Below are 26,879 nucleotides of genomic sequence, written 5' to 3'. Positions count from 1 at the left end.
CAGCGGATTTAAAAAAAAATAAAGTTGTAGTAGGCCAAATCAGTCGAGTGAGGCCCAGTGGCAGGTTAACCACCACAGTCCACAGGGTATCAGCACCCCAGGCGAAGCTCAACCAAGTACTGACCCACCGACGGACACGAGTCCAGAGCCCAACCAGCCACAGTCAGCGGTAGAGAGGAAGATGGAAGGAAAAAAGCCGAATGGAGCAGTCACTGGCTGTAGCTGAAGAAAATAGATGCTGTCTGGGCTGCCACGTGACATAGAAACATAGAAAATAGGTGCAGGAGGAGGCCATTCAGCCCTTCGAGCCTGCACCGCCATTCAATATGATCATGGCTGATCATCCAACTCAGTATCCCATACCTGCCTTCTCTCCATATGCCCTGATCCCTTTAGCCACAAGGGCCACATCTAACTCCCTCTTAAATATAGTCAATGAACTGGCCTCAACTACTTTCTGTGGCAGAGAATTCCACAGATTCACCACTCTCTGTGTAAAAAATGATTTTCTCATCTCGGTCCTAAAAGACTTCCCTCTTATCCTTAAACTGTTCTGGACTTCCTTGTTCTGGACTTCCCCAACATCGGGAACAATCTTCCTGCATCTAGCCTGTCCAACCCCTTAAGAATTTTGTAAGTTTCCATAAGATCCCCCCTACAATCTTCTAAATTCTAGCGAGTACAAGCCGAGTCTATCCAGTCTTTCTTCATATGAAAGTCCTGCCATCCCAGGAATCAGTCTGGTGAACCTTCTCTGTACTCCCTCTATAGCAAGAATGTCTTTCCTCAGATTAGGAGACCAAAACTGTACGCAATACTCCAGGTGTGGTCTCACCAAGACCCTGACCAACAAGAGGCTAACCATAAGACACACACCCGGGGCTGATCACCCTGCGGTGGGGCTGCCTCGACTGAGGGTGTCTTGCGATAAAAGGCCGAAACACCCAGTGACGTTGAGGTACACAACTGGAGATGTGGGTGATTGGTAGCAAAACCACCTAGTGGTCACCCCCAAGAATACTGGGTGTCACTTGTGGTGAAGAACCTTAGGGATTGTAACATCCAGTTCTATTAATCAATATCATCATGATTAAAAAAAGTGGAGATGATGCAAGCCAGCAAACAGAACGGGAAAACAGGCGACTAAAAGAAAGGAGATTGTTTAAGAAGGAACTGCAGATGCTGGAAAATCGAAGGTAGACAAAAGTGCTGGAGAAACTCAGCGGGTGCAGCAGCATCTATGGAGCAAAGGAAATAGGCAACGTTTCGGGCTGAAAAGTTGTCTATTTCCTTCGCTCCATGGATGCTGCTGCACCCGTTGAGTTTCTCCAGCACTTTTGTTTACCTTAAAAGAAAGGAGAGCTGTGGGAGAAACAGGGGCAGGCTGCATCTGTGGAGGGAAATGGACAGGCGATGTTGAGTCGACCCGAAATGTTGACTGTCCATTCCCCTCCACAGATGCTGCCTGACCCACTGAGTTCCTCTGTAGCCTCTTGCACCTCCAGTCAACCCAAAGGTCCGAAGGTGCAACAGACGAATCGCAAGACACAAGGATCCGCAGATGCGCAAAACACAAAGTGCTGGAGTAACTCAGCTGGGGCGGGTCAAGCAGCATCTCTGGAAGGAATGGACAGGTGACGTTTTGGTTCGAGATCCTTCTTCAGTCGGGTCTCTCCCCTCCACTCATCCTTCTCGCTCAGCAACGGATGGAGAAGATCCATTTGTTGCTGGTTTGCATGGACTTCCAATTGCATGGTCTGAAGAAGGGTCGCAATCTGGAATGCCATCTATTTCTTTTCTTCAGGGATGCTGCCTGACTCGCTGAGTTATACTCACCTGAGTTCCTGTGCTCACCTGGGTAAGCCAGGAAGCACTGTGAGAGGCATGGTTTTTTTTTGTTGCTTCTCCAGTGCTTTTAACACCATCCAGCCTGCACTGCTAGGCAGCAAACTGACCAAGATGCGGGTGGATGCTCCATTGGTGTCCTGGATCACCTGACTGGACGGCCACAATATGTCAGGCTACAGAACTGTGTCTCGGACATGGTAGTGAGCAACACAGGGACCCCACAGGGGGATGGTCCTCTCTCCCTTCCTGTTCACAGGAAAGACATTCTTGCCATAGAGGGAGTACAGAGAAGGTTCACCAGACTGATTCCTGGGATGGCAGGACTTTCATATAGAAACATAGAAAATAGGTGCAGGAGTAGGCCATTCGGCCCTTCGAGCCTGCACCGCCATTCAATATGATCATGGCTGATCATCCAACTCAAGACGGATCGCAACATTTTTGAAGACTCATTTTTCAGAAGTACAGGCAATTAATTTTTAGAAATGCTATTTACTTGCAGGGACTATTTCCAGTAGGCTCAGTTGTCGCTGACGAAAGTCTCGAAGAGCCCGATGTCTCTGTAGCTGAAGCAGGTGTCTCAGCTCCTCTTCCTCTCTCTCCTTCTCGAGCCGCCGTGCATCCTGTGCACGTTTTGCCCTGGAAGCATTAATAATCAATAATCAGTGAAAATGGGCCAATGTCCCACACAGATGCAAATTACATGCCATAGAATACAGAGGCTTTGATGGTAGGAATACCCTCTTGTTTAGCTCCCACCAAAGCACTCGATCATTTAATCTATGTATTTCAACCATGTGGTTGCCAATGTCGGACCTTTCTTAAACCCTTCTGATTAAACTTTATCAATCTTAGTCCTGAAGGATTAATTAATCCAGCATTCAGGGCATACAGTTTAGTTTGGTTTAGTGTCACGTGTAAAAGTCAGGATCCAACCCGGGTGTCTGGCTGGCACAGTAAAGGGCCTGTCCCACCAGCATGCGATTGCATGCGTCTAGCGCGACCAAACGTGGTGGCTTGAGGCGTACGGCCTCGCGGGGCCGGTCCCACTTCCAACCGCGGAGCCGTCTGGAGTTGTGCGGGGCTGGTCCCGACATCATACTCAACAATCAGCTGGGCAGGAGGCGGGCCGACTGAATTTGGACGTTGCACGGCGTCGGGCGGTTACGTCATCTTGCAACGGCACGCGCTAGGCGTACGCCGTCAAGACGCTGCGTACGCCCGTCGAGGAGCTGCGTACGACGGCCTCAATGCGGCTGCGGGCCGACAGGCCGTTGTCGCGCGGAATTTTTGGACAGTGTCAGTTTTTCGGAGCCCCGCGCGATGTCGGGACCAGCCCCGCACAACTCCATACGGCTTCGGCGATCGAAGTGGGACCGGCCCCGCGAGGCCGTACGGCTCAAGCGATCATGTTAGGTCGCGCTCGCTGCATGCTGGTCGCATGCTGGTGGGACAGGCCCTTAAGGCAGATACTCTACCGCTGCGCCACAATACCGCCCACCATTAGTTTAGTTTATGATTGGCACATAAACGGAGGCACAGTGAAAAGCTTCTTGTTGTGTGCTCTCCAGTCAGCAAGAAGACCGTGTATGATTACCGTCAAACCTTCCACTTTGTATGGATTAATGATAAAGGGAATAACGTTTAGTGCAAGATAAAGTCCAGTGAAGTCCAAATAAAGATAGCTCTAGGGTCTTCAATGAGGAAGATAGTAGCTCAGGACTACTTTCTAGTTGGTGATAGGATGATTTAGTTGCCTGATAACAGCTGGGAAGAAATTGTCCCTGAATATGGACGTCTGAAGAAGTGTCTCGACCCGAAACGTCAACTATTCCTTAGCTCCATAGATGCTGCCTCACCCGCTGAGTTTCTCCATCATTTTTGTCTACCTTCGATTTTTCCAGCATCTGCAGTTCGTTCTTAAACACTGAATCTGGAGGTGTGCGTTTTCACACTTCTGTACTTCCTGCCTGATGGGAGAGGGGATAAGAGGGAGTGAACGGTGTGCAACTCATCCTTGATTATGCTGGTGGCCTTGCCAAGGCGGCGTGAAGTGTAAATGGAGTCAAGGGAAGGGAGGTTGCTTTGTGTGCTGGTCGGAGATGGACAGGAGGGGTGTGCTCCAGATTCCCGTGTCTGTCAGTGGGAAGAAAAAATCAGCCCGATCTGTGTGCAGCAACTGCAGATGCTGGTTTAAACCGAAGATAGACACAAAAAGCTGGAGTAACTCAGCCGGACAGGCAGCATCTCTGGAGAGAATGAATGGATGCTGCCTGATCTACTGGATGTTTCCAGCACTTCCGATTTCTAGAATCTGCAATTCTTATTTTCATGTGCTTATAGATGCACGCCCCTTTTTATAAATCAATCGTTTTCATTAACTTTTTCGCCAGTTTTTCTTTTTCATTGCCACAGAGAGTGGGGAGTCTGTGGAATTCTCTGCCTCATGGAGGCAGGTTCTCTGGATGCTTTCAAGAGAGAGCTAGATAGTGCTCTTAAAAATAGCGTAGTCAGGGGATATGGGGAGAAGGCAGGAACGGGGTACTGATTGGGGATGATCAGCCATGATCACATTGAATGGCAGTGCTGGCTCGAAGGGCCGAATGGCCTACTCCTGCACCTATTGTCTATTATCTATTGTCTACACCTGTACGTCTTTGGAGAGTGGGAGGAAACCGAAGATCTCGGAGAAAAAACCCACGCAGGTAACAGGGAGAACGTACAAACTCCGTACAGACAGCACCCGTAGTCGGGATTGAACCCGGGTCTGCGGCGCTGCATTCGCTGTAAGGCAGCGACTCTACTGCAGTTGCTGGTCTATACCAAAGACAGACACAAAGTGCTGGAGTAACTCAGCGGGCCTCCTCCGCTGTCAGAGTGAGGCCAAATGCAAACTGGAGGAACAGCACCTCATATTTCGTCTGGGCAGCTTACAACCCAGCGGTATGAATATTGATTTCTCCAACTTCAAGTAATTCTTGCGTCCGCTCTCTCTCCGTCCCGCTCCCACCCTAGTCGTTAACTCATTAACATCTAGCCCACAGCTAACAATGGCCCGTTTCCTTGATCATTGTTACTTTTCTCCATATATTTCATTCATTTGTTCTATATCTCTCTGTATCAAGCATCAAGTATCCTTTATTGTCTTTCAGACTTTTCAGTCTGAACGAAATTTCGTGCCTTGCAGTCATAACATAGAATAAAATAACAAAACACACAATTAACACAGATTTAACATCCACCGCAGTGAGTTCACCTGGCACCTCCTCACTGTGATGGAAGGCAAAAGTCTTAAAGTCCTTGTCTCTTCCCTCCTTGTTCTCCCTCTGCGTTGAGGCGATCCAGGCTTCCGATGTTGTGACCCCGCCGGGTGATGGTAAGTAAGTCCCGTGGCTGAATCCGAGCTCCGTGAACGGGCCGGTTCAAACTCCGCGGCCCGGGGCGGTCGAAGCTGCCAATATCACCATCTATATCTCTCGTCTCCCTCTCCCCTGACCCTCAGTCTGAAGAAGGGACGCGACCCGAAACTTCACCTATTCCCCCAGAGATGCTGCCTGACCCGCTGAGCTACCCCAGCTTTTTACGTTCATCTTCGATTGAAACCAACAGTTCCTTCCGACAGACAATGATCAAAAAGCTTTACCTGAAACTCCTTTGTAAATTTGTCACAACTTTTGGCAGTTTCTTCACCCGCTTTCTTGTCTGATGGGCTCTCCACGTTGCTTGGATCAAGCTTGCAGCTCTGTAAAATTTCTGGGAACATAAAGAGTCACACTTTTATTTTAAGCTACAATGCATGAGCGTAAAGCATTAAGAAATAAAAAATAAATGAGAGTAGGATGGTCATACATCAAAATGGAGATGGTGTTATGAAAATGAAGATACAAGGTTAATTCCCAGGAAGGCGGGACTGTCACATGCTGAGAGAATGGAGCGGCTTGGCTTGTACACTCTGGAGTTTAGAAGGATGAGAGGATATCTTATTGAAACATATAAGATTATTAAGGGTTTGGACACGCTAGAGGCAGGAAATATGTTCCCGATGTTGGGGGTGTGCAGAACCAGGGGCCACAGTTTAAGAATAAGGGGTAAGCCATTTAGAACGGAGACGAGGAAACACTTTTTCACACGGAGAGTTGTGAGTCTGTGGAATTCTCTGTCTCAGAGGGCATGGAGGCGGGTTCTCTGGATACTTTCAAGAGTGAGCTAGATAGGGCTCTTAAAAATAGCGGAGTCAGGGGATATGGGGAGAAGGCAGGAACGGGGTACTGATTGGAGATGATCAGCCATGATCACATTGAATGGCGGTGCTGGCTCGAAGGGCCGTTTGAGGCAGAGAATTCCACAGACTCACCACTCTCTGTGAGAAAAAGTGTTTCCTCGTCTCCGTTCTAAATGGCTTACTCCTTATTCTTAAACTGTGGCCCCTGGTTCTGGACTCCCCCAACATCGGGAACATGTTTCCTGCCTCTAGCGTGTCCAAGCCCTTAACAATCTTATATGTTTCAATGAGATCAACTTCTCATCCTTCTAAACTCCAGAGTGTACAAGCCCAGCTGCTCCATTCTCTCAGCGTATGACAGTCCCACCATCCCGGGAATTAACCTTGCAAACCTACGCTGCACTCCCTCAATAGCAAGAATGTCCTTCCTCAAATGAGGGGACCAAAACTGCACACAATACTACAGGTGTGGTCTCACTAGGGCTCTGTACAACTGTAGAAGGACCTCTTTGCTCCTATACTCGATTCCTCTTGTTATAAAGGCCAACATGCCATTCGCTTTCTTCACTGCCTGCTGTACCTGCATGCTTACTTTCATGGACTGATGTACAAGGACCCCCAGATCCCATTGTACTTCCCCTTTTCCCAACTTGATGCCATTTAGATAGTAATCTGCCTTCCTGTTTTTGCTACCAAAGTGAATAACCTCACATTTATCCGCATTAAACTTCATCTGCCATGCATCTGCCCACTCCCCCAATCTGTCCAAGTCACCCTGCATTCTCATAGTATCCTCCTCACAGTTCACACTGCCACCCAGCTTTGTGTCATCTGCAAATTTGCTAATGTTACTTTGAATCCCTTCATCCAAATCATTGATGTATATTGTAAATAGCTGCGGTCCCAGCACCGAGCCTTGCGGTACCCCACTAGTCACTGCCTGCCATTCTGAAAGGGACCCGTTAATCCCTACTCTTTGTTTCCTGTCTGCCAACCACTTCTCTATCCATGTCAGCACTCTGGCCTGTTTCTACACTGTATTCCTAAAGTCAAGTCTAAAGAGAGCCAAGTCTTGCATCAGGTGCACTGTGCCTTTGTCGACCTGATGGAATAGTTATCCAACTAGTCACACTCTGCTGCCCATTCCCTGTGGCCTTGCAAAATTTGGGGTTCTCTTTCAGAGTCTCTTTACTGTGAGATTCCTTGCACATAATAACAAAATGTGTACCTGCTCCTTCACTCCTTGGAAGGACCCGACATGGAGCAGTTCTAAGAGCTGATACAAGTCCTCGTCAAAACCTCGTCCTGTCCACAGTTTATTCAAAAGACGACTTAAACCTGGGAAACAAATTGTTGAAGGATTATTTTTTTAAGAACATTCTTTGACAATTACTTTCTTTTAAATTGAAATATTTATATCATAATGCAGAAAATTAGAAATTCTGTTTCCTTCCCGATACAGAAAATCACCCTTTGCATTGCAAATCGGTTTATTATTCCAAGGCACCTACAGTAGACGCAAAGTAGACAAAAATGCTGGAGAAACTCAGCGGGTGAGGCAGCATCTATGGAGCGAAGGAATGGGTGACGTTTCGGGTCTTCTTATACAGTACACTCAAAATCAGCAAAAATTACTGATGTAAAGATACAACTTCTTTGAAAACCTGTTTGTCACTATTTTCAGTTCCCATTCACAAGGCTGTTTGTGCCTTTTGGACTTAACTTAAGGACTCTGCTAGTGTATGAGCTCTTATCTTGTGTTTTAGTTACAAGCTTATCGTTCGTATACTCATGAGTGCAGTGGTTGCAGGTTCAGGTCCATTTCAGACTCATAAGTAATAGGAATAGAATTAGGCCATTCGGCCCATCAAGTCTACTCCACCATTCAATCATGGTTGATCTATCTCTCCCTCCTAACCCCATTCTCCTGCCTTCTCCCCATAACCCCTGACACCCGTACTAATTAGGAATCTATCTATCTCTGCCTTAAAAATATCCATTGACTTGGCCCCCACAACCTTCTGTGGCAAAGAATTCCACAGATTCACCACCCTCTGACTAAAGAAATTCTTCCTCATCTTCTCCCAAAAGGAACGTCCTTTAATTCTGAGGCTGTGACCACTGGTCCTAGACTCTCCCACTAGTGGAAACATCCTCTCCACATCCACTCTATCCAAGCCTTTCACTATTCGGTAAGTTTTGAATGAGATACCCCCTCATCCCTCTCAACTTCAGCAAGTACAGGCCCAGTGCCGTCAAACGCTCATCATATATTAACCCATATATCTCGAACTTCTACAGGTGCACAGTAGAGAGCATGCTGACCGGTTGCATCGTGGCTTGGTTCGGCAACTTGCGCGCCCAAGAGCGGAAAAGACTGCAAAAAGTAGTAAACACTGCCCAGTCCATCATCGGCTCTGACCTCCCTACTATCGAGGGGATCTACCGCAGTCGCTGCCTCAAAAAGGCTGGCAGCATCATCAAGGACCCACACCATCCTGGCCACACACTCATCTCTCCGATGCCTTCAGGTAGAAGGTACAGGAGCCTGAAATCTGCAACAACCAGGTTCAGGAATAGCTACTTCCCCACAGCCATCAGGCTATTAAACTGACTATTAAATCTAAACTTTAATTAGCCTACTGCACTTTATATGCTTATTTATGTGTGTGTATATATATATATTCAATGGTATATGGACACTGATCTGTGCTGTATTATTTATGCCTGCAATATTCTGTTGTGCTGAAGCAAAGCAAGAATTTCATTGTCCTATCTGGGACACATGACAATAAACTCTGTTGAATCTTGAATCTCTTGAACCATATATAATTTATATCATAATGCAGGAAATTAGAAATTCTGTTGCCATTTCGATACAGAAAAATTCCCTTTGCATTGCAAATCGATTTATTATTTCAAGGCACCCGTAGTATACTCAAAATCAGCAAAAATTACTGATGTAAAGATACAACCTCTTTGAAAACCCTTTTGTCACTATTTTCAGTTCCCATTCACAAGGCAGTTTGTGCCTTTTACGGTATGGTAGAGCTGCTGCCTTCCAGTGCCAGAGACCTGGGTTCGACCCTGACTACTGTACAGAGTTTGTACGTTCTCCACGTGACCTGCGTGGGTTTTCTCCGAGATCTCCAGTTTCCTCCTACGCTCCAAAGACGTACAGGTTTGTAGGTTCATTGGCTTGGTATAAAAATAAAATTGTCCCCAGTGTGTGTAGGATAGTGTTATTGTGCAGGGATCGCAGGTCAGTGCAGACTCGGTGGGCCGAAGGGCCTGTTTCCACAATGTACCTCTGAAATAAGGGACAATGTATCTCTGAAATTGTCTGAAGGGACAAAAGTTTAGGGGTAACATGAGGGGGAACTTCTTTACTCAGAGATTGGTAGCTGTGTGGAATGAGCTTCCAGTGGAAGTGGTGGGCAGGTTCGATTTTACCATTTAAAAATAAATTGGATCGGTATATGGACGGGAAAGGAATAGAGGGTTATGGTCTGAGTGCAGGTAGATGGGACCAGGTGAGAGTAAGTGTTCAGTACGGACTAGAAGGGCCGAGATGGCCTGTTTCCGTGCTGTAATTGTTATATGGTTATAAATTCTAAAAAACACCTCTGCTAGCCTATGAGCTTTTATCTTGTGTTTCACTTACAAGCTTGTCAGTTGAAATCTCATCAGAGCAGAAGTTACAGGTTCAAGATCCATTTCAGAGACTTGATCATAAAAATTTAGTTTGACATTTAATTTAGTTTATTCTAGTTTATTGTCACGTGTAACGAGGTTTTGTTGCGTGCTAATCAGTCAGCAGCACAGATGATCGACGTAGACTTGATGGGTTGAAATCCCATACATGAATGAGGGAATAACATTTAGTGCAAGATAAAGTCCAGTAAAGTCCCGAGTGTGTAGAGAGTGAACGGGAAAGTTGGATGAAATAGAACTAGCGTGAACGGGTGATCGATGATCGACATGGACTTGATGGGCTGAAGGGCCTGTTTACCATGTTGTATCTCTAAACCAAACCAAAAATAAAACACCTGGAAACTGCTAACAGATTAGGCAGTGCAAGTGGAAACAAAACCAGATTCAATGTTTCAGGTCAAAGACCCTTCATCAGTAAGCATTAAGTTGGTTCTCTTTCCGCAGATGCTGCCAGACAGGCTGAGTGCTTCCAGCGATTTTCTGTTTGTTGTTCAGATTTGCAAAATCTGCAGGTTTTTGATTTTCATGTATTACTTTCATCTGTAACGTTGTAGGAGGTAGTAAGTTTGGATCAGGCACGTGCCGTGAGTAATTAGCCAGGGTAGGCAGTGGCTTTTAAAAATCTTGAAAACCGCGCATCCGCAGATTGTTCTCTCCCCAGTGAGCTGTCAGTCGGCCTTTTAAAAAAAATCCATAAACAGCCACAGTGTAAAGGCAGAATTTCTGCTGCCTTTACGGACCGTTCCCACTGATGACTTGAAGCATCGTCGACGGCACGGGAGTACCCCATACTTCCGCGTTTAAAACATACTGCGGATGAAAGGCACGGGAGAATTATGCCTCCCTAAGAGATCGATCTCTTAGGGAGGCATAATTCTCCCGTGCCTTTACTATTTATGACCATTTTATATATGTTTATATATATAAAAGAATTACAATTTTATAATTTTAGTCAGCGTAGGCACTGTCTACCTTGCCTACCATGACGGCACGTGCCTGGTTTGGATCACCAGATTTGCTTTGAGGGTCAAGCCAAGGGCAGACAGAATCAGAGTTTTTCTTCAAAATGCTACTTCCAGCAGGTGCTGACTGGCTCTCTATCATTGGTGTTCACCTCCATCCTTGACTATCAGTGGGATGGTACTTGGGCTGTGGGTAGTCTTGTCAGCACCAAAGAATGCCCACAAGTCCAGATTATCAGAGACTTAGTGGGCAACCCGCACGCCTTCCATCCATCGCATGATCTTTCGCTCACGTGTTTTTGTGGACTTTGAACCTCAGATGCCTGTAGGTTTTTTCCTTTTCATGTGAGGCGTGATAGTGTTTCTAATCCAGAATGTCATGCGTTTGTCGTTAACCAACATCTTAGTTTAGTTTAGAGATACAGTATGGAAACAGGCCCAGTGGCCCACCAAGTTCTTGTCAACCATCAATCACAATCACAATAATACTCTATTGGCCAAGTATGTTTTGCAACATACGAGGAATTACATTTGCCAAGTCAGTCATACAAATAAAAAGAGACTGAACACAAAATACATTTTTCAACATAAACATCCACCACAGTGACTCCTCCACATTCCTCACTGTGATGGAAGGCGAAAAAAAAGTTCAGATCTCTTCCCTTCTTTGCTCTCCCGCGGTCGGGGGGGCCACGAGCCCGCCGTTGACGGGACGATCTTGACTCCCATGGTCGGCGGCGTTTGGGCCCTCCGCATCGGGGCGATCAGATCTGTTCCATGTTCTATGTTCCTCACTGTACCTCGGTACAAGTGACAATAAACTAAACTGATGTTATCCCACTCTTTCATCAACTCCCAACACATCAGGGACAATTTACAGAAGCCAATTAACCTACAAACCTGCATGTCTTTGGGATGTGGGAGAAAACCGGAGCACCCGGAAAAAGCCCACACGGTCGCAGGGAGAACGTACAAACTCCACACAGACAGAAGCCAAGGTCAGGATCGAACCCGGGTCTCTGGCGGTGTGAGGCTGCAGCTCCAGCTCCTCGCCTTCTCAATCATGGTCTGGTTTGGCTCAGCCACCAAGCATGACATCCGGAGGCTGCAGCGCATCATTCGATCAGCTGAGAAGGTTATTGGATGCAACCTTCCCCCCCCCCCCCCCCCCCCCCCCCCCATCGACGAACGGTACACTGCAAGCGCCAGGAAGCGAGCGGGTAAGACCCCTCTCAACCTGGCCACAAACTCTTTGAATCACTTCCCTCTGGAAGGCGACTCCGGACTGTCAAAGCCACAGCCAGACATAAAAACTGTTTTTATCCACGAGCAGTAGCTCTACTCAACAGCCAACAGTCTGTAGCCTCAATTTGCTCTGGTATTTCATTTAATTCTTCACATGTTTAAATTATGTTTTATTCTTAATTGTTTACTGTATATCATGTTGTTACTTGTGAGTAAAGCACCAAGGCAAATTCCTTGTATGTGTACATACTTGGTTAATAAAATTGATTCAATTCAACGCACTGTGCTGCCCAAAGACTAGGAGATTTCCTGTACCTGACAATACCAATTCTAGTGTTTTCAGGTACAGAAGCCAAGAACCTTTTCACTGATTCTGATTATAGTGGACTTCAGGGCAGACCGGGCAGTGAAGAAGGGTCTCGACCCAAATCATCACCCATTCCTTCTCTTCAGAGATGCTGCCTGTCCCGCTGAGTTACTCCAGCATTTTATGTCTATTTCTAGGCAGTGAATACTCTGGCTTCTTTTGGTTGAGGATCATCAGTTCAAGTTCAAGTGAGTTTATTCTCATGTGTCCCAGATAGGACAATGAAATTCTTGCTTTGCTTCAGCACAACAGAACATAGTAGGCATTGACTACAGAACAGATCAGTGTGTCCATATACCATTATATAAATATATACACACATGAATAAATAAACTGATAAAGTGCAAATAACAGATAATGGGCTATTAATGTTTAGAGTTTTGTCCGAGCCAAGTTTAATAGCCTGATGGCTGTGGGGAAGTAGCTATTCCTGAACCTGGTTGTTGCAGTCTTCAGGCTCCTGTACCTTCTACCTGAAGTTCAATGAACTTCAGGTAGAAGGTACTGGAGATGAACTGTGGTGATGCTGTCTGGGAAGAGCTATCATCACAGCATTCCTTGAGACCATAAACATTGAACTTCTTGCTGCATCCTCACATTTGTGCCACTTCTAACTCAGATAACACACTCTAATAGATACTTAAGAGTGAAGATAAATACGAAAAGCTGGAGTAAACCAGCGGGTCAGACAGCATCTCTGGAGAGAAGGAATAGATGATGTTTCGGGTCGAGACCCTTCTTTCGACTGAGAGTGGGTGTGTTGAGTTGCCTCTCTGATGAAGCAGGGCTGCTCAAGTGGAGTTAACGTGAATATCTCCTCTACTGTGCCTCTGGAAGGATGGAATTGACATCGCAAACACTCCTCACCTGCATCCACCTATCACTTTCTTGGATTTGACCTGCCCCCACGTCTCTTCCAGCTTTCTCTCCCCCCCCCCCCCCACTACAATCAGTCTTAAGAAGGGTCTCAATCCGAAATGTCACCTACTCCAACCCACTCGCTAGAATTTAGAAGATTTAGGGGGATCTTATAGAAACTTACAAAATTCTTAAGGGGTTGGACAGGCTAGATGCAGGAAGATTGTTCCCGATGTTGGGAAAGTCCAGAACAAGGGGTCACAGTTTAAGGATAAGGGGGAAATCTTTCAGGACCGAGATGAGAAAAACATTTTTCACACAGAGAGTGGTGAATCTGTGGAATTCTCTGCCACAGAAGGTAGTTGAGGCCAGTTCATATTTAAGAGTGAGTTAGATGAGGCCCTTGTGGCTAAAGGGATCAGGGGGTATGGAGAGAAGGCAGGTACAGGATACTGAGTTGGATGATCAGCCATGATCATATTGAATGGCGGTGCAGGCTCGAAGGGCCGAATGGCCTACTCCTGCACCTATTTTCTATGTTTCAATCCAAGTCAGGATCGAACCCGGGTCTCTGGCCCTGTGAGGCAGCAGATCTACCAGCTGCGCCCCTGTACCAACCATTTTAATTTAGATAAAGGACATTTACCAAGTCAACTTTCACTTGAATGAGGTTGCTTTAAATGCAGACTCTGCCATTCCATTGCAATAGAATGCTAAACTATTATAACAAGCTGGCTGGAGTAAATTCACATGACATTTCCGCCTTCCCTAAACCTTAATCCTTTAAACCAACATACGCAGGTTTTCACTTGGTTGCTATAACACCACATTGCTTATTTTTGATCCAGATACAGTTGATACTGTAAATCAGCAGAACAACAGAATACATCAGGGATTCCCTGGCACCAGAACAGAGTAGGGATCATACTGCCCAGAAAAAAAGACCACTGGTTCAGCTGCCTCTGCTGGCTATTTGGAAAAGATTATCCAATTAGTCCCACATTCTCGCATTCCACTTTAGCCCCAGCAACGTTTTGTTTCATCCAGCTATTCAAATTTCTTTTCAAAGTTACTTTGAATTTAAATCAAAGATCCCTTCAGGCAGCACGATCAGGACTGGACCAACGCTGTGCATCAAAACAAAATCTACATCTCCCAGTGTGTTCTATTGTAAATTACTTCAAACTTGTGGCCAGGCATGTGTGTGGCACAGATAAGAACAAACAAGAGAAGGATTGAAGGGTCCCACAACAACACTACTTGCTTATTACGCACAGAAACAGGGCGGCACGGTGGCGCAGCTGTAGTGCTACTGACTTACAGCTCCAGAGACGCGGGTTCGATCCTGACTACGGGTGCTGTCTGTTCTCCCGGTGACCATGTGGGTTTTCTACAAGATAGAAACATAGAAACTAGGTGCAGGAGGAGGCCATTCGGCCCTTCGAGCCAGCACCGCCATTCATTGTGATCATGGCTGATCGTCCCCTATCAATAACCCGTGCCTGCCTTCTCCCCATATCCCTTGACTCCACTAGTCCCTAGAGCTCTATCTAACTCTCTCTTAAATCCATGCAGTGACTTGGCCTCCACTGCCCTCTGTGGCAGGGAATTCCATAAATTCACAACTCTCTGGGTGAAAAAGTTTTTTCTCACCTCAGTCTTAAATGGCCTCCCCTTTATTCTAAGACTGTGGCCCCTGGTTCTGGACTCGCCCAACATTGGGAACATTTTTCCTGCATCTAGCTTGTCCAATCCTTTTATAATTTTATATGTTTCTATAAGATTGCCCCTCATCCTTCTAAACTCCAGTGAATACAAGCCTAGTCTTTTCAATCTTTCCCCATATTTGCTTGGCCGATATCCCTCTAAATCTCCATCATGCACCTGTCTAAATGTCTTTCAAACGTTATGATAGTACTTACCTAAAACTACCTCCCTTGGCAGCTCATTCGATAAACCCATCACCCTTTGTGTAAAAAGGTTATCCCTCAGGTTCCTATGAAATCTTTCCCCCATCATCTTAATGCTCTGGCCTCTTGTTCTCAAACCTACAGTGCGAAAACAGGCCTTTCGACCCACCGAGTCCGCACCGACATTACTCATTAACATCACCCTACACACACTAAGGACAATTTTACATTCATGCCAAGCCAATTAACCTACAAACCTGTACGACTTTTGCATGTGGGAGGAAACCTAAGGTCTCTGAGCAAACCCATGCAGGTCACGGGGAGAACGTACAAACTCAGTATAGACAAGCACCCGTAGTCAGGATCAAACCCGGGTCTCTGGCGCTGTAAGGCAGTACTCTACCACTACTGGTTCTCGAAAGGTATGTAAGTGGAACTGGTTACTTTGAAAGATGATCAGAAATAACTGGTCAGTGTGATCTGGAAAAGACACTGCCAAAAATATCAGTTGTTGTTGTAAAAGAAAATCATTGGTTGAATATTAAGGGAATTGTGAAGTCTGTTTTAAGAAATACATTTTTTTACAAGGAGATTGCCAATATTCTTGTCACTGAATTACCTTATGGGAGAACCGGCATTGTAGCACATTGGTAGAGCAGCTGCCTTACAGCGCCAGAGACCTGGGATCGATCTTGTCTACGGGTGCTGTCTGTATGGAGTTAGTACATCCTCCCCGCGATCTGTGTGGGTTTTCTCCGGGTGCTCCGGTTTCCTCCCACACTCCAAAGACATTCAGGTTGTAGGTTAATTGGCTTTGTTAAAATTGTCCCTAGCATGTGTAGAATATTGGTCGTGTGTGTGGGTATCGCTGGTCGGTGCGGACATGGTGGGCCTAAAGGCCTGTTTCAGCACCGTATCTCTAAACTAAATTGCCAACATTTATACTTATTGGTGAGCTTTTTGATACCCAAGGTGTGGAGGGAAAGATGTATGCAAAACACAAACATTTAACTGTATTTAGGTGCATGTGACAACAAAGTACAATTGAATAGTAATGTTATCACTTGAAAAATACTGAAAGTTCCTTAGATCTTTAAAAACAAGTTAAGGGCCTGTCCCACCAGCATGCGATTGCATGTGTCTAGCGCGACAAAACGTGGTGGCTTGAGGCGTACGGCCTCGCGGGGCCGGTCCCACTTCCAACCGCGGAGCTGTCTGGAGTTGTGCGGGGCTGGTCCCGACATCATACTCACCAATCAGCTGGGCAGGAGGCGGGCCGACTGAATTTGGACGTCGCATGGCGTCGGGCGGTTACGTCATCACGCAACGGCACGCTGGGCGGTGACGTCATCGCGCAACTCCACGCGCTAGGCGTACGCCGTCAAGATGCTGCGTACGGCGTCAAGACGCTGCGTATGGCGTTGAGACGCTGCGTACGCCCGTCGAGGCTCTATGTACGGCCTCAATGCGGCTGCGGGCCGACAGGCCGTTGCTGCGCGGAATTTTTGGACAATGTCAGTTTTTCGGATCCCCGCGCGATGTCGGGACCAGCTCCGCACAACTACATACGGCTCCGGCGATCGAAGTGGGACCGGCCCCGCGAGGCCGGACGGCTCAAGCGACCATGTTAGGTCGCGCTCGCCGCATGCAGTCGCATGCTCGTGGGACCGGCCCTTTAGGCTGGTTTGAAGAAGAGTCTCGACTCAAAACGTTACGGTTTATAGATGCATAGAAAATAGGTGTAGGAGTAGGCCATTCGGCCCCTCGAGCCTGCACCGCCATTCAATATGATCATGGCTGATCATCCAACTCAGTATCCCGTACCTGCCTTCTCTCCATACCCCCTGATCCCTTTAGCCACAAGGGCCACATCTAACTCCCTCTTAAATATAGCCAATGAACTGGCCTCAACTACCCTCTGTGGCAGAGAGTTCCAGAGATTCACCACTCTCTGTGTGAAAAATGTTTTTCTCATCTCGGTCCTAAAAGACCTTATCCTTAAACTGTGACCCCGTGTTCTGGACTTCCCCAACATCGGGAACAATCTTCCTGCATCTAGCCTGTCCAACCCCTTAAGAATTTTGTAAGGCTGGTTTAATTTTTCCCCTTGGGAATAGCCGCACATCAGTCCTCTTCCCCGCTCCCCCCCCCCCCGACATCAGTCTGATGAAGGGTCTCGACTCGAAACGTTGCCTATTCCTTCTCTCCATAGATGCTGCCTCACCCGCTGAGTTTCTCCAGCATTTTTGTCTAACCTTTGATTTTTCCAGCATCTGCAGTTCTTTCAATCAATCAATCAATCAATTTTATTTGTATAGCACATTTAAAAACCACCTCACGTTGACCAAAGTGCTGTACATCAGTGTAGGTACTAATGTGCTACATACAATGGTACACAGACCCAACCATACATACATAAACTCTTTACAGTGCCCCCTCAGAGGGACTCAAAAACACTAGGGAGTAGAAATAGGTTTTGAGCCTCGACTTAAAGGAGTTGATGGAGGGGGCAGTTCTGATGAGGAGAGGGATGCTGTTCCGCAGTCTAGATGCTGCAACCGCAAAAACGCGGTCGCCCCTGAGCTTAAACCTAGACCGCGGGATAGTCAGTAGCCCCAAGTCGGTCGACCTGAGGGACCTGGAGGTAGAATGGTGGGTTAAAAGATTTTTGATATATCTTTCTTAAACAATTCTTCACTTCATGGTGAGAATGCCTGTAAGTAAGTAATACTTCACATACCTTTGTAGGAATTCCTGAGCATTTGCAGGGTAGGAGGGTGGGATTCCACAATCAACAGCATGATTTTAATGCATGTGCTTCCTATAACTGGGTTGGTGTTTTCAAACAGCTCGTAAATTATCTCGTCCAGGATTAATTGGATGCTTCTCTCCTTCACAGACAGCAACAGTGTCCTGAAAGGCAATTCATTAAAACAATTCTGTAATTGATATCCTGGTGTCAACTGATTTCATCTGCAATGCCGTCCTCAGTTTAGTTTATTGTCACGTGTACCAAGGTACCAGGCACGGAACTCGCTATCAAAATATGGAGGGGACCGGGGGACACAATGTTTTGTTGGTCGTGCGCGCATGCACACACTCACACACACACGCGCAAGGCTTCGGAGGCTCAATCCAGCACTAAATGCAGCTCAACTCTGCCTGTCTCGCCGGGTTAACTACAGCCCTGCCTGGACTGACGGGATACCAGCGCTGCTTCTCCGCGCTGGCCATATTTCCCGCAAGCCCAGGTATGTTAACCTGGCGGGACAGGCAGATTTGAGCTGGGTTTAGCGCTGTTTCTCTACGCTGGCTGTGGGCCTGGGGGCACAGCTTGCGTCTGACTCCCGACCTCTCTGGCCACCCGGGGGGGGTGGGGGGGGGGGCACTCGGGACAGCGCCGGAGAACCGGCCGGGATCGATCCTGGCTGCGGATGAGGCGAAGGTCTGTGCCACGTCTCCCTCCTCCAATCACCGCACTCTATCCTCAGTCCCACCCCCCCCCACTCCTCCCTCCTCCAATCATCGCGCTGAATCATCATGTCCCGCTCCCATTGCCTGCTGACCGACGTCTCTCTCGTCCAATCGGCGCCCTCGATCAGCAGTCCCACCCCCACTGTCTCGCGGAAAGCGGAGATTTAAAAATCAGGATGACAAAAACTTGAGGGGTGATGTCCCACACCTCACAAAACATGGGGGGGATGTGTTCCCTCTGCTCCCCCCCCCCCCCCCTGCAAGGTACAGTGAAAAGCTTTTGTTCCGTGCTAACCAGCAAGCGGAAAGACAATACACAAGCCATTTACAGTGTACAGATACAGAAGGGAATAACGTTTAGTGCAAGGTTAAGCCAGCAAATGATAAATGTGAGCATATCCACTTTGGTGGCAAGAACAAGCAGATGATTATCTGAATGTTGTCAGATTAGGAAAAGGGGAGGTGCAACGAGACCTGGGTGTGCTAGTGCATTAGTCACTGAAAGCAAGCATGCAGAGCAGAAAGCTAATGGCAATTTGCCTTCCTTGCGAGAGGATTTGAGTTTTGGAGCAAGTTGTACAGGGCCCTGGTGAGACCGCACCTGGAATATTGTGTGCAATTTTGGTCTCCTAATTTGAGGAAGGACATTATTGCTATTGAGGGAGTGCAGCGTAGGTTCACCAGGTTAATTCCCGGGATGGTGGGACTGACATATGATGAAATAATGGGTCGACTGGGCTTGTATTGAGTTGGATGATCAGCCATGATCATATTGAATGGCGGTGCAGGCTCGAAGGGCCGAATGGCCTACTCCTGCACCTATTTTCTATGTTTCTATGTATTCACTGGAATTTAGAAGGATGCGAGGGGATCTTATAGAAACATACAAAATTCTTAGAGGATTGCACAGGCTAGATGCAGGAAAAATGTTCCCGATGTTGGGGGAGTCCAGAACCAGGGTTCACAGTTTAAGAATATAGGTCGAGGGGTCATTTAGGACTGAGATGAGGAAAAACTTCTTCATGCAGAGAGTTGTGAATCTGTGGAGTTCTCTGCCACAGGTGGCAGTGGAGGCCAATTCACTGGATGTTTTCAAGAGAGAGCTACAGTAGATTTAGCTCTGAGGGCTAAAAGGAACCAAGGGAAATGGGAAAAAGCAGGAATGGGGTACTGATTTTCGATGATCAGCCATGGTCATCTTGCATATTTGGCTCGAAGGCCAAATGTTTCTATGTTTCTAAAGCCCGATCAAGGATAGTCCGAGGGTCATCAAAGAGGTAGATAGCAGTTCAGGACCGCTCTCTGGTTGTGGTAGGATGGTTCAGTTGCCTGATAACAGCTGGGAAGAAACTGTCCCTGAATCTGGAGGTGTGCATTTTCACACTCTGTACCTTTTGCCTGCTGGGTGAGGGGAGAAGAGGGAGTGGCCAAGGTGAGACTCCTCCTTGATTATGTTGGTGGCCTTGAGGAGGCAGCCTGAGGTATAAATGGAGTCAAATGGAGGTTGGTTTGTGTGATGGTCTGGGCTGCATCCACAATTCGCTGCAATTTCTTGCTGTCTTGGATGGAGCTGGTTCCAAACCAAAAGCTGCGATGCATCCTGTTAAAATGCTTTCTACAGCGTACAGTGATGATATCCTGGTGTCTGGTGTTAACTAACCTCATCTGCAATACATGCACTATAGTTGGTTGCAGCTACTTTGGTTTAGGAAGGAAGAACTGGCCAGACTTTCGCCGACACACACTATCCAACAATTGTAATTCGGGACAGTATTGAATACTTTTGTAATTTTGTCATATGTGGCGACCATTTGCATACTTGTGTATTGTATGCAAAATAAAGAATTACACTGTACCAAGTATATGGGACAATAAAGTATCAATCAATCAATGTAATTGGAAAAATGCATATGAATGGATATCAGACGAGAACTGGAGACATAAGGAATTGCAGATAAGTTCATGTGAAAGATGCAGCATTAGGCCATTCGGCCCATCATGTCATGGCTGATCTATCTTTCCCTCTTAACCCCAAACTCCCGCCTTCTCCCCATAACCCCTGACACCCGTACTAATCAAGAATCTATCTAACTATGCCGTAAAAAATATCTATTGACTTGGCCTCCACAGCCTTCTGTGGCAATGAATTCCACAGTTTCACCACCCTCTGACTAAAGAACGCTGGAATCTTGCGTAGAATCTAAACTCAGCAGGCCGTTGATTTACAGATGGGTGCACAAAATGTAGGGATGAAGAAGGGTCTAGACTGAAGAAATCTGAATGGTTCTTCTCAGTCTTGCACACGTCCAAGGAAAGAATCACAAATTCCTGCTGACGGGACCTGTTGCATTGGTCATAAGGGATAGGAGTAGAATTAGGCCGTTTGGCCCATCGTCTACTCCGCCATTCAATCATGGCTGATCTATCTTTCCCTCCTAACCCCATTCTCCTGCCTTCTCCCCATAATCCCTGACACCTGTACTAATCAAGAATCAATCTATCTCTGGATTGAATTCCAGTTAATATCCTTGCAGTGATTGCAAATATCTATTTCTGAGAGAGAGATTCTTTAGCAAAAACCCTAATTTGATTTGAGGTGTTTTATAAATTACACCTTTAAAAAACATTAAAATAGTAATAAATTATTGTCATAAAAAAAGGGGCCAGTCTCAATTACTTTAAAGGTAGCTAATTTTAGTTTTTTAATTCACTGATTTTATTCACAGAGGTCCTTCTGCAGTTGTACAGACCACACCTGGAGTATTGTGTGCAGTTTTGGTCCCCTAATTTGAAGAAGGACATTCTTGCTATTGAGGGACTGCAGCGTTGGTTTACAAGGTTAATTCCCGGGATGGCGGGACTGTCATATGCTGAGAGAATGGAGCAGCTGGGCTTGTACACTCTGGAGTTTAGAAGGATGAGAAGGAATCTTATTGAAACATATAAGATAGTTTAGGGTTTGGACATGCTGGAGGCAGGAAACATGTTCCCGATGTTGGGTAGTCCAGAACCAGGGGCCACAGTTTAAGAATAAGGGGTAAGCCATTTAGAACGGAGACGAGGAAACACTTTTTCTCACAGAGAGTTGTGAGTGTGTGGAATTTTCTGCCTCAGAGGGCGGTGGAGGCCGGTTCTCTGGATGCTTTCAAGAGAGAGCTGGATAGGGCTCTTAAAGATAGCGGAGTCAGGGGATATGGGGAAAAAGGCAGGAACAGGGTACTGATTGGGGATGATCAGCCACGATCACATTGCATGGCGGTGCTGGCTCGAAGGGCTGAATGGCCTACTCCTGCACCTGTTGTCTATTGTCTATTGATATGAATAAATCTGGATGTTTAGTTTAGTTTAGAGATACAGCACGGAAACAGGCCCTTCGGCCCACCGAGTCCGCACTGACCAGTGATCCCCGCACACTAACACTACCCTACACACACTAGGGACAATCTTTTACATTTATGCAATTATACCAAGCCAATTAACCTACAAAACTGTACGTCTTTTGCCTGTGGGAAGAAACCTAATATCTCGGAGTAAACCCATGCAGGCCACAGGGAGAACGTGCAAACTCCGTACAGGCAGTACCCGTAGTCGGGAACGACCCCGGGTAAGCACTGTAAGGCCACAAGTCTACTACTGCGCCACCATGCCAAAAAGCAAGTTATAATGGTTTTAAATAGTAAACAATACACAATTTCTAAGGGAAAATATCACTGAGGTTTCTTTCGTTTGAACACGACAAATACAAACTCAACAATGAAACCCCCCTCACCTGTGTTGACCTATCACCTGCCATACTTTGTCCAGCCTCTCCCCCTTTCCAGCTTTCTTCTCCCCCCCCCCCCCCCCACCGACAATCAGCCTGAAGAAGAGTCTCGACCCGAAACGTCACCTATCCATGTTCTCCAGAGATGCTGTCTGACCTGGTGAGTTACGCCAACATTTTGTGTCTGTTTGTGTATTCACCAGCATCTACAGTTCTTTGTTTGAACATATAAACTGCCTTGGTTCCACTTGGGACTTTGGGCTTCTTCTTACACTAATATGGTTTTATTTTTAATTTATTACATTTTTTGTTTTTGTTTATTGTGTTATTTGTGTGTATTATGTTTACCGGCCAGTTATGTGGCTGTAAGCAAGAATTTCATTGCACAGTGACAGGGCGACATGGTGACACGGTAGAGGTGCTGCCTTAAGGGCCTGTTCCACTTTCACGATCTAATTCACGACCTTTTTTACTCGTGGACATTTTTCATCAGGCTAGAAAATCGCCCCGACCTGCTTGATGCCACGAGTACCTACGACTAGCATCGTGACCTACCTATGACCTACCTACGATCTCGTGACGACCATGCTGCGAGTATGAGTCAAGGGCAAACTCGGCAGAGGTCGTGTATTAGGTCGTGAAAGTGGGACAGGCTCTTTACAGCACCTGCCTATGGGTGCTGTCTTTACAAAGTTTGTACATTTTCCCCATGAGTGTGTGGGTTTTCTCCGGGTGCGCCGATTTCCTCCCACATTCCAAAGACGTACAGGTTTGTAGGTTAATTGGCTTTGGTAAAAAGTGTAAATTGCCCCTAGTGTGTAGGATAGTGCTAGTGTAAGGGGGTTGCTGGTCGGCACGGACTTGGAGGGCCGAAGGGCCTGCTTCCACTCTGTATCTCTAAACTAGACTAAACTACATATGACAATTAAACACTTTTGAATTGGGCGAATTGTACAAATCTCTCAACTTCACAAACAGATACAAGCATTTTACCTGTTGAGCTGGAGAATATTGAGCAGAACAGACACCATGATGACAGTGGTTTCCATATCGTCAGTGAGCAGCAACTGGAGCAGTTGATCAGACTGAAAGACTGCATTGAAAAGGGAAAGTTAATTATACACAAACCCTCGACCTGTGTGTGTATCAGTGTTAAGGCTCATGTCTGAACAATTGCAAGTTAAAATCATGAGACGAATAGATTGGGTAAACAGTCTTTTGCCCATAGGAGAATCAAGAACCAGAAGACATAGGTTAAGGGGGGGGGGGTGGGAGATTTAATAGGAACCCGAAGGGTAACTTTTTTTACACCATGGGTGGTAGGTGTATGCAATAAGCTGCAGGAGGAGGTAGTTGAGACAGGTACTATCACAACGTTTAAGAAACATTTAGACTAAAGTATTACAACAGCATTTAAAATACATTTGGACAGGTACATGGATTGGATAGGTTTAGAGAGATATGGGCCAAATGCTGGCAAGTGGGAGTGGTGTAGATGGGGCATATTGGTTGGTAGGCAAGTTGGGCCGAAGAGCCTGTTTCCACGCTATATGGTTATAATGGTCCTTGTGGGGTGGAAGATTGCAACCTTCACGTGGTCCGCCCTGTTTCGACTAATGCAATCAACTCGACGTGCTCAAACGGAAGATCAAATAGAACAAGTTATCCAACAACTTCAAACTGTGCACGCCACACGAAAGAAGAAGAAGATGGCCCTTGTGAAAATTGCATGAAAATGGCTAATCAGATCATCTGGGATATCCCCATGCTGTTTTTAAACACATCTCAACTATGTTTGCAAATCTCTATTCGTGCAATCTGTCCAAAAATAACGCACGCAGGTGTATGAAAACGTGGCAAATGCAAAGAATTTTAAAAAGCGTTGGTTTCAGAAATGATTGCATCATCACCATTGGCGAATAACTTTAGTTTTAGTTTAGAGATACAGCATGGAAAGATGCCCTTTGGCCCACCGAGTCCATGCCAACCATCGATCAATCCCCCGTTTGTGCTAGTCCTAAGTTATTCCACTTTCCCATCCACTCCCGACACAATAGGCCTAAAGAGGCCAATTAATGTACAAACTGGCCGTTTTTTTGGGATGTGGGAGGAAACCCACACATTCAGATATAGATATAGATAGATATGCCATTTATTGTCACTATACATGTACAATGAGATTAAAAGCAGCTCGTACTCAGTGCATACATATAATTTAGTACAAAAAACAAGAAACAGAAAACAAAACAAAGGGGGGGGGGGGGGGATAGGTGCACAATTCTGCGGCGCTATATACATATCTATAAAGGCAAAATGGTGAAGGATAAATAGGTAGTATTCTTAGGCAGATGTTTAAAAGTTATATTAAAATATTAAAAATTATTTAAAAATATTAAAAATTACAGTTACGATACACATTACAGTTCCAAATTTCAGTACGTGGATAGAATAGATGGAAGTCCGGGTGTTGGACTGTGAAGTCAGTGCATGTGTGAGTTAAGAGTAGTTATGACTTTCGGAAAACAACTGTTCCTGAGTCACAGGGAGAACGTGCAAACTCCACACACAGCACACGATCGTGTGTACAAAATCATGAGAGGAATAGATCGGGTAGATGCACAGAGTCTTTTGCCCAGAGTAGGGGAATCGAGGACCAGAGGACATAGGTTCAATGTGAAATAGAAAAGATTTAATAGGAATCTGAGGGGTAACTTTTTTCACACAACGGGTGGTAGGTGTATGGTACAAGCTGCCAGAGGAGGTAGTTGAGGCTGGGACTATCCCATCGTTTAAGAGACAGTTAGACAGGTTCAAGAGTTCAAGAGAGGATATGGATCAAGCACAGGCAAGTGGTTCTAGTGTAGCTGGGACATTGTTGGCCGGTGTGTGCAAGTTGGGCTGAAGGGCCTGTTTCCACACTGTATTACTCTGTGACGAGGCCAGCATCGAACCTGGGTCTGTGGCACTGTGAGGCAACACGAGTTGCTCATGAACTACTTGCATGAGTTCATGCAAGCTCAGTGTCCGTGGAGAGGGGCAGAGTGATGGGGTTGACAGTGAACTCGGGGTGACACGGTGAGACAGTCGTTGCTTCTTCAATTGAAGCAATGACTCATTTTAGTTTCAGTCAAATTCTGCCAAGGATCAAAATAAATTGCTGACCTGGTTTACTTATTCAGATATGCATAACATGACTGATGTTAGAATCATCTCTTCATGATGTCCACAAGTGTTTCACTGTGAATTATGCAATTTTCAAGTGTAGTCATGTTATAAATTTTGGAAACGTGAAGGCCAGCTTGCGTATAGCAAACCCATTCATATGTCACTGTGATTATCACATTATATGTGTGTACATATATCACTTTATATGTGTGTGTGTGTGTATTGTCCCTAGTGTGTTTGGTTAGTGTGCGCAGACACAGTGGGCCAACAAGCCTGCTTCCTCACTGTATCTCTAAACACTAAACTCAAACAAAATTAAAAATTGTAGGCTGCTGAAGCTAATGAGGGGCCTTATTATATGCAAATGTTGGATTAAAAAAAAAAGGAGTGGAATCAGGAGTTACATAGAAACATAGAAAATAGGTGCAGGAGGAGGCCATTCGGCCCTTCGAGCCAGCACCGCCATCCAATACGATCACGGCTGATCGTCCCCTATCAATAACCCGTGCCTGCCTTCTCCCCATATCCCTTGACTCCACTAGCCCCTAGAGCTCTATCTAACTCTTTCTTAAATCCCTCCAGTGATTTGGCCTCCACTGCCCTCTGTGGCAGGGAATTCCATAAATTCACAACTCTCTGGGTGAAAAGGTTTTTTCTCACCTCAGTCTTAAATGACCTCCCCTTTATTCTAAGACTGTGGCCCCTGGTTCTGGACGCCCAACATTGGGAACATTTTTCCTGCATCTAGCTTGTCCAGTCCTTTTATAATTTTATGTGTTTCTATAAGATACCCCCTCATCCTTCTAAACTCCAGTGAATACAAGCCTAGTCTTTTCAATCTTTCCTCATATGACAGTCCCGCCATCCCAGGGATCAATCTCGTGAACGCTGCACTGCCTCAATCACAAGGATGTCCTTCCTCAAATTAGGAGATCAAAACTGTACACAATACTCCAGATGTAGTCTCACAAGAGCCCTATACATCTGCAGAAGAACCTCTTTACTAGTTGAGATAAAATTTGTCCAATCTATTTCTTGATATGGTTCAATTCTTGTGGATCAATTCTCTCTTTTTTACACTCTTCCGAAAGCTCCTTTTACCATCCTGTTTTCTGCACATGGTTTAGTGCAACTATTGGCATTTGATCAGAATAGGCAGAGCAGGCCCTGAGGCAGGAAATACAAGACGCACTGGATTTCCTGAATGGAGTTAGGAAGGAACAGAAGTGACACATTGCACAATGTTCTCACAGTTTATACATAGATTAAGGCAGAAGGCATTGTATTCAGTTTTGGTCACCCTGTTAAAGGAAGGATGTTAAGCTGGAACGAGTCCAAAGAAGATTTGTAA

General features: G+C 46.0%; 1 protein-coding gene across 1 annotated transcript in view; it reads right to left on the bottom strand.

Moving 5' to 3' along the window:
- Positions 1-26,879, bottom strand: part of iqcb1 (IQ motif containing B1) — a 72,285-nt gene that overhangs the window by 15,508 nt on the left and 29,898 nt on the right. Inside the window, exons 6-10 of the mRNA XM_033024894.1 lie at positions 23,357-23,456; positions 17,867-18,039; positions 7,299-7,408; positions 5,492-5,601; positions 2,345-2,487 (exon numbers count right to left, since the gene is read on the bottom strand). Coding sequence (XP_032880785.1) covers positions 2,345-2,487; positions 5,492-5,601; positions 7,299-7,408; positions 17,867-18,039; positions 23,357-23,456 — 636 coding nt within the window. The remainder of the gene's footprint in view (positions 1-2,344; positions 2,488-5,491; positions 5,602-7,298; positions 7,409-17,866; positions 18,040-23,356; positions 23,457-26,879) is intronic.

This window comes from Amblyraja radiata, chromosome 7 (assembly GCF_010909765.2).
Source record: "Amblyraja radiata isolate CabotCenter1 chromosome 7, sAmbRad1.1.pri, whole genome shotgun sequence".
In the NCBI taxonomy this organism is placed as follows: domain Eukaryota; kingdom Metazoa; phylum Chordata; class Chondrichthyes; order Rajiformes; family Rajidae; genus Amblyraja; species Amblyraja radiata.
Note: the sequence above shows the minus strand (reverse complement) of the source record. Positions and strands in the feature narration are given on the sequence as shown.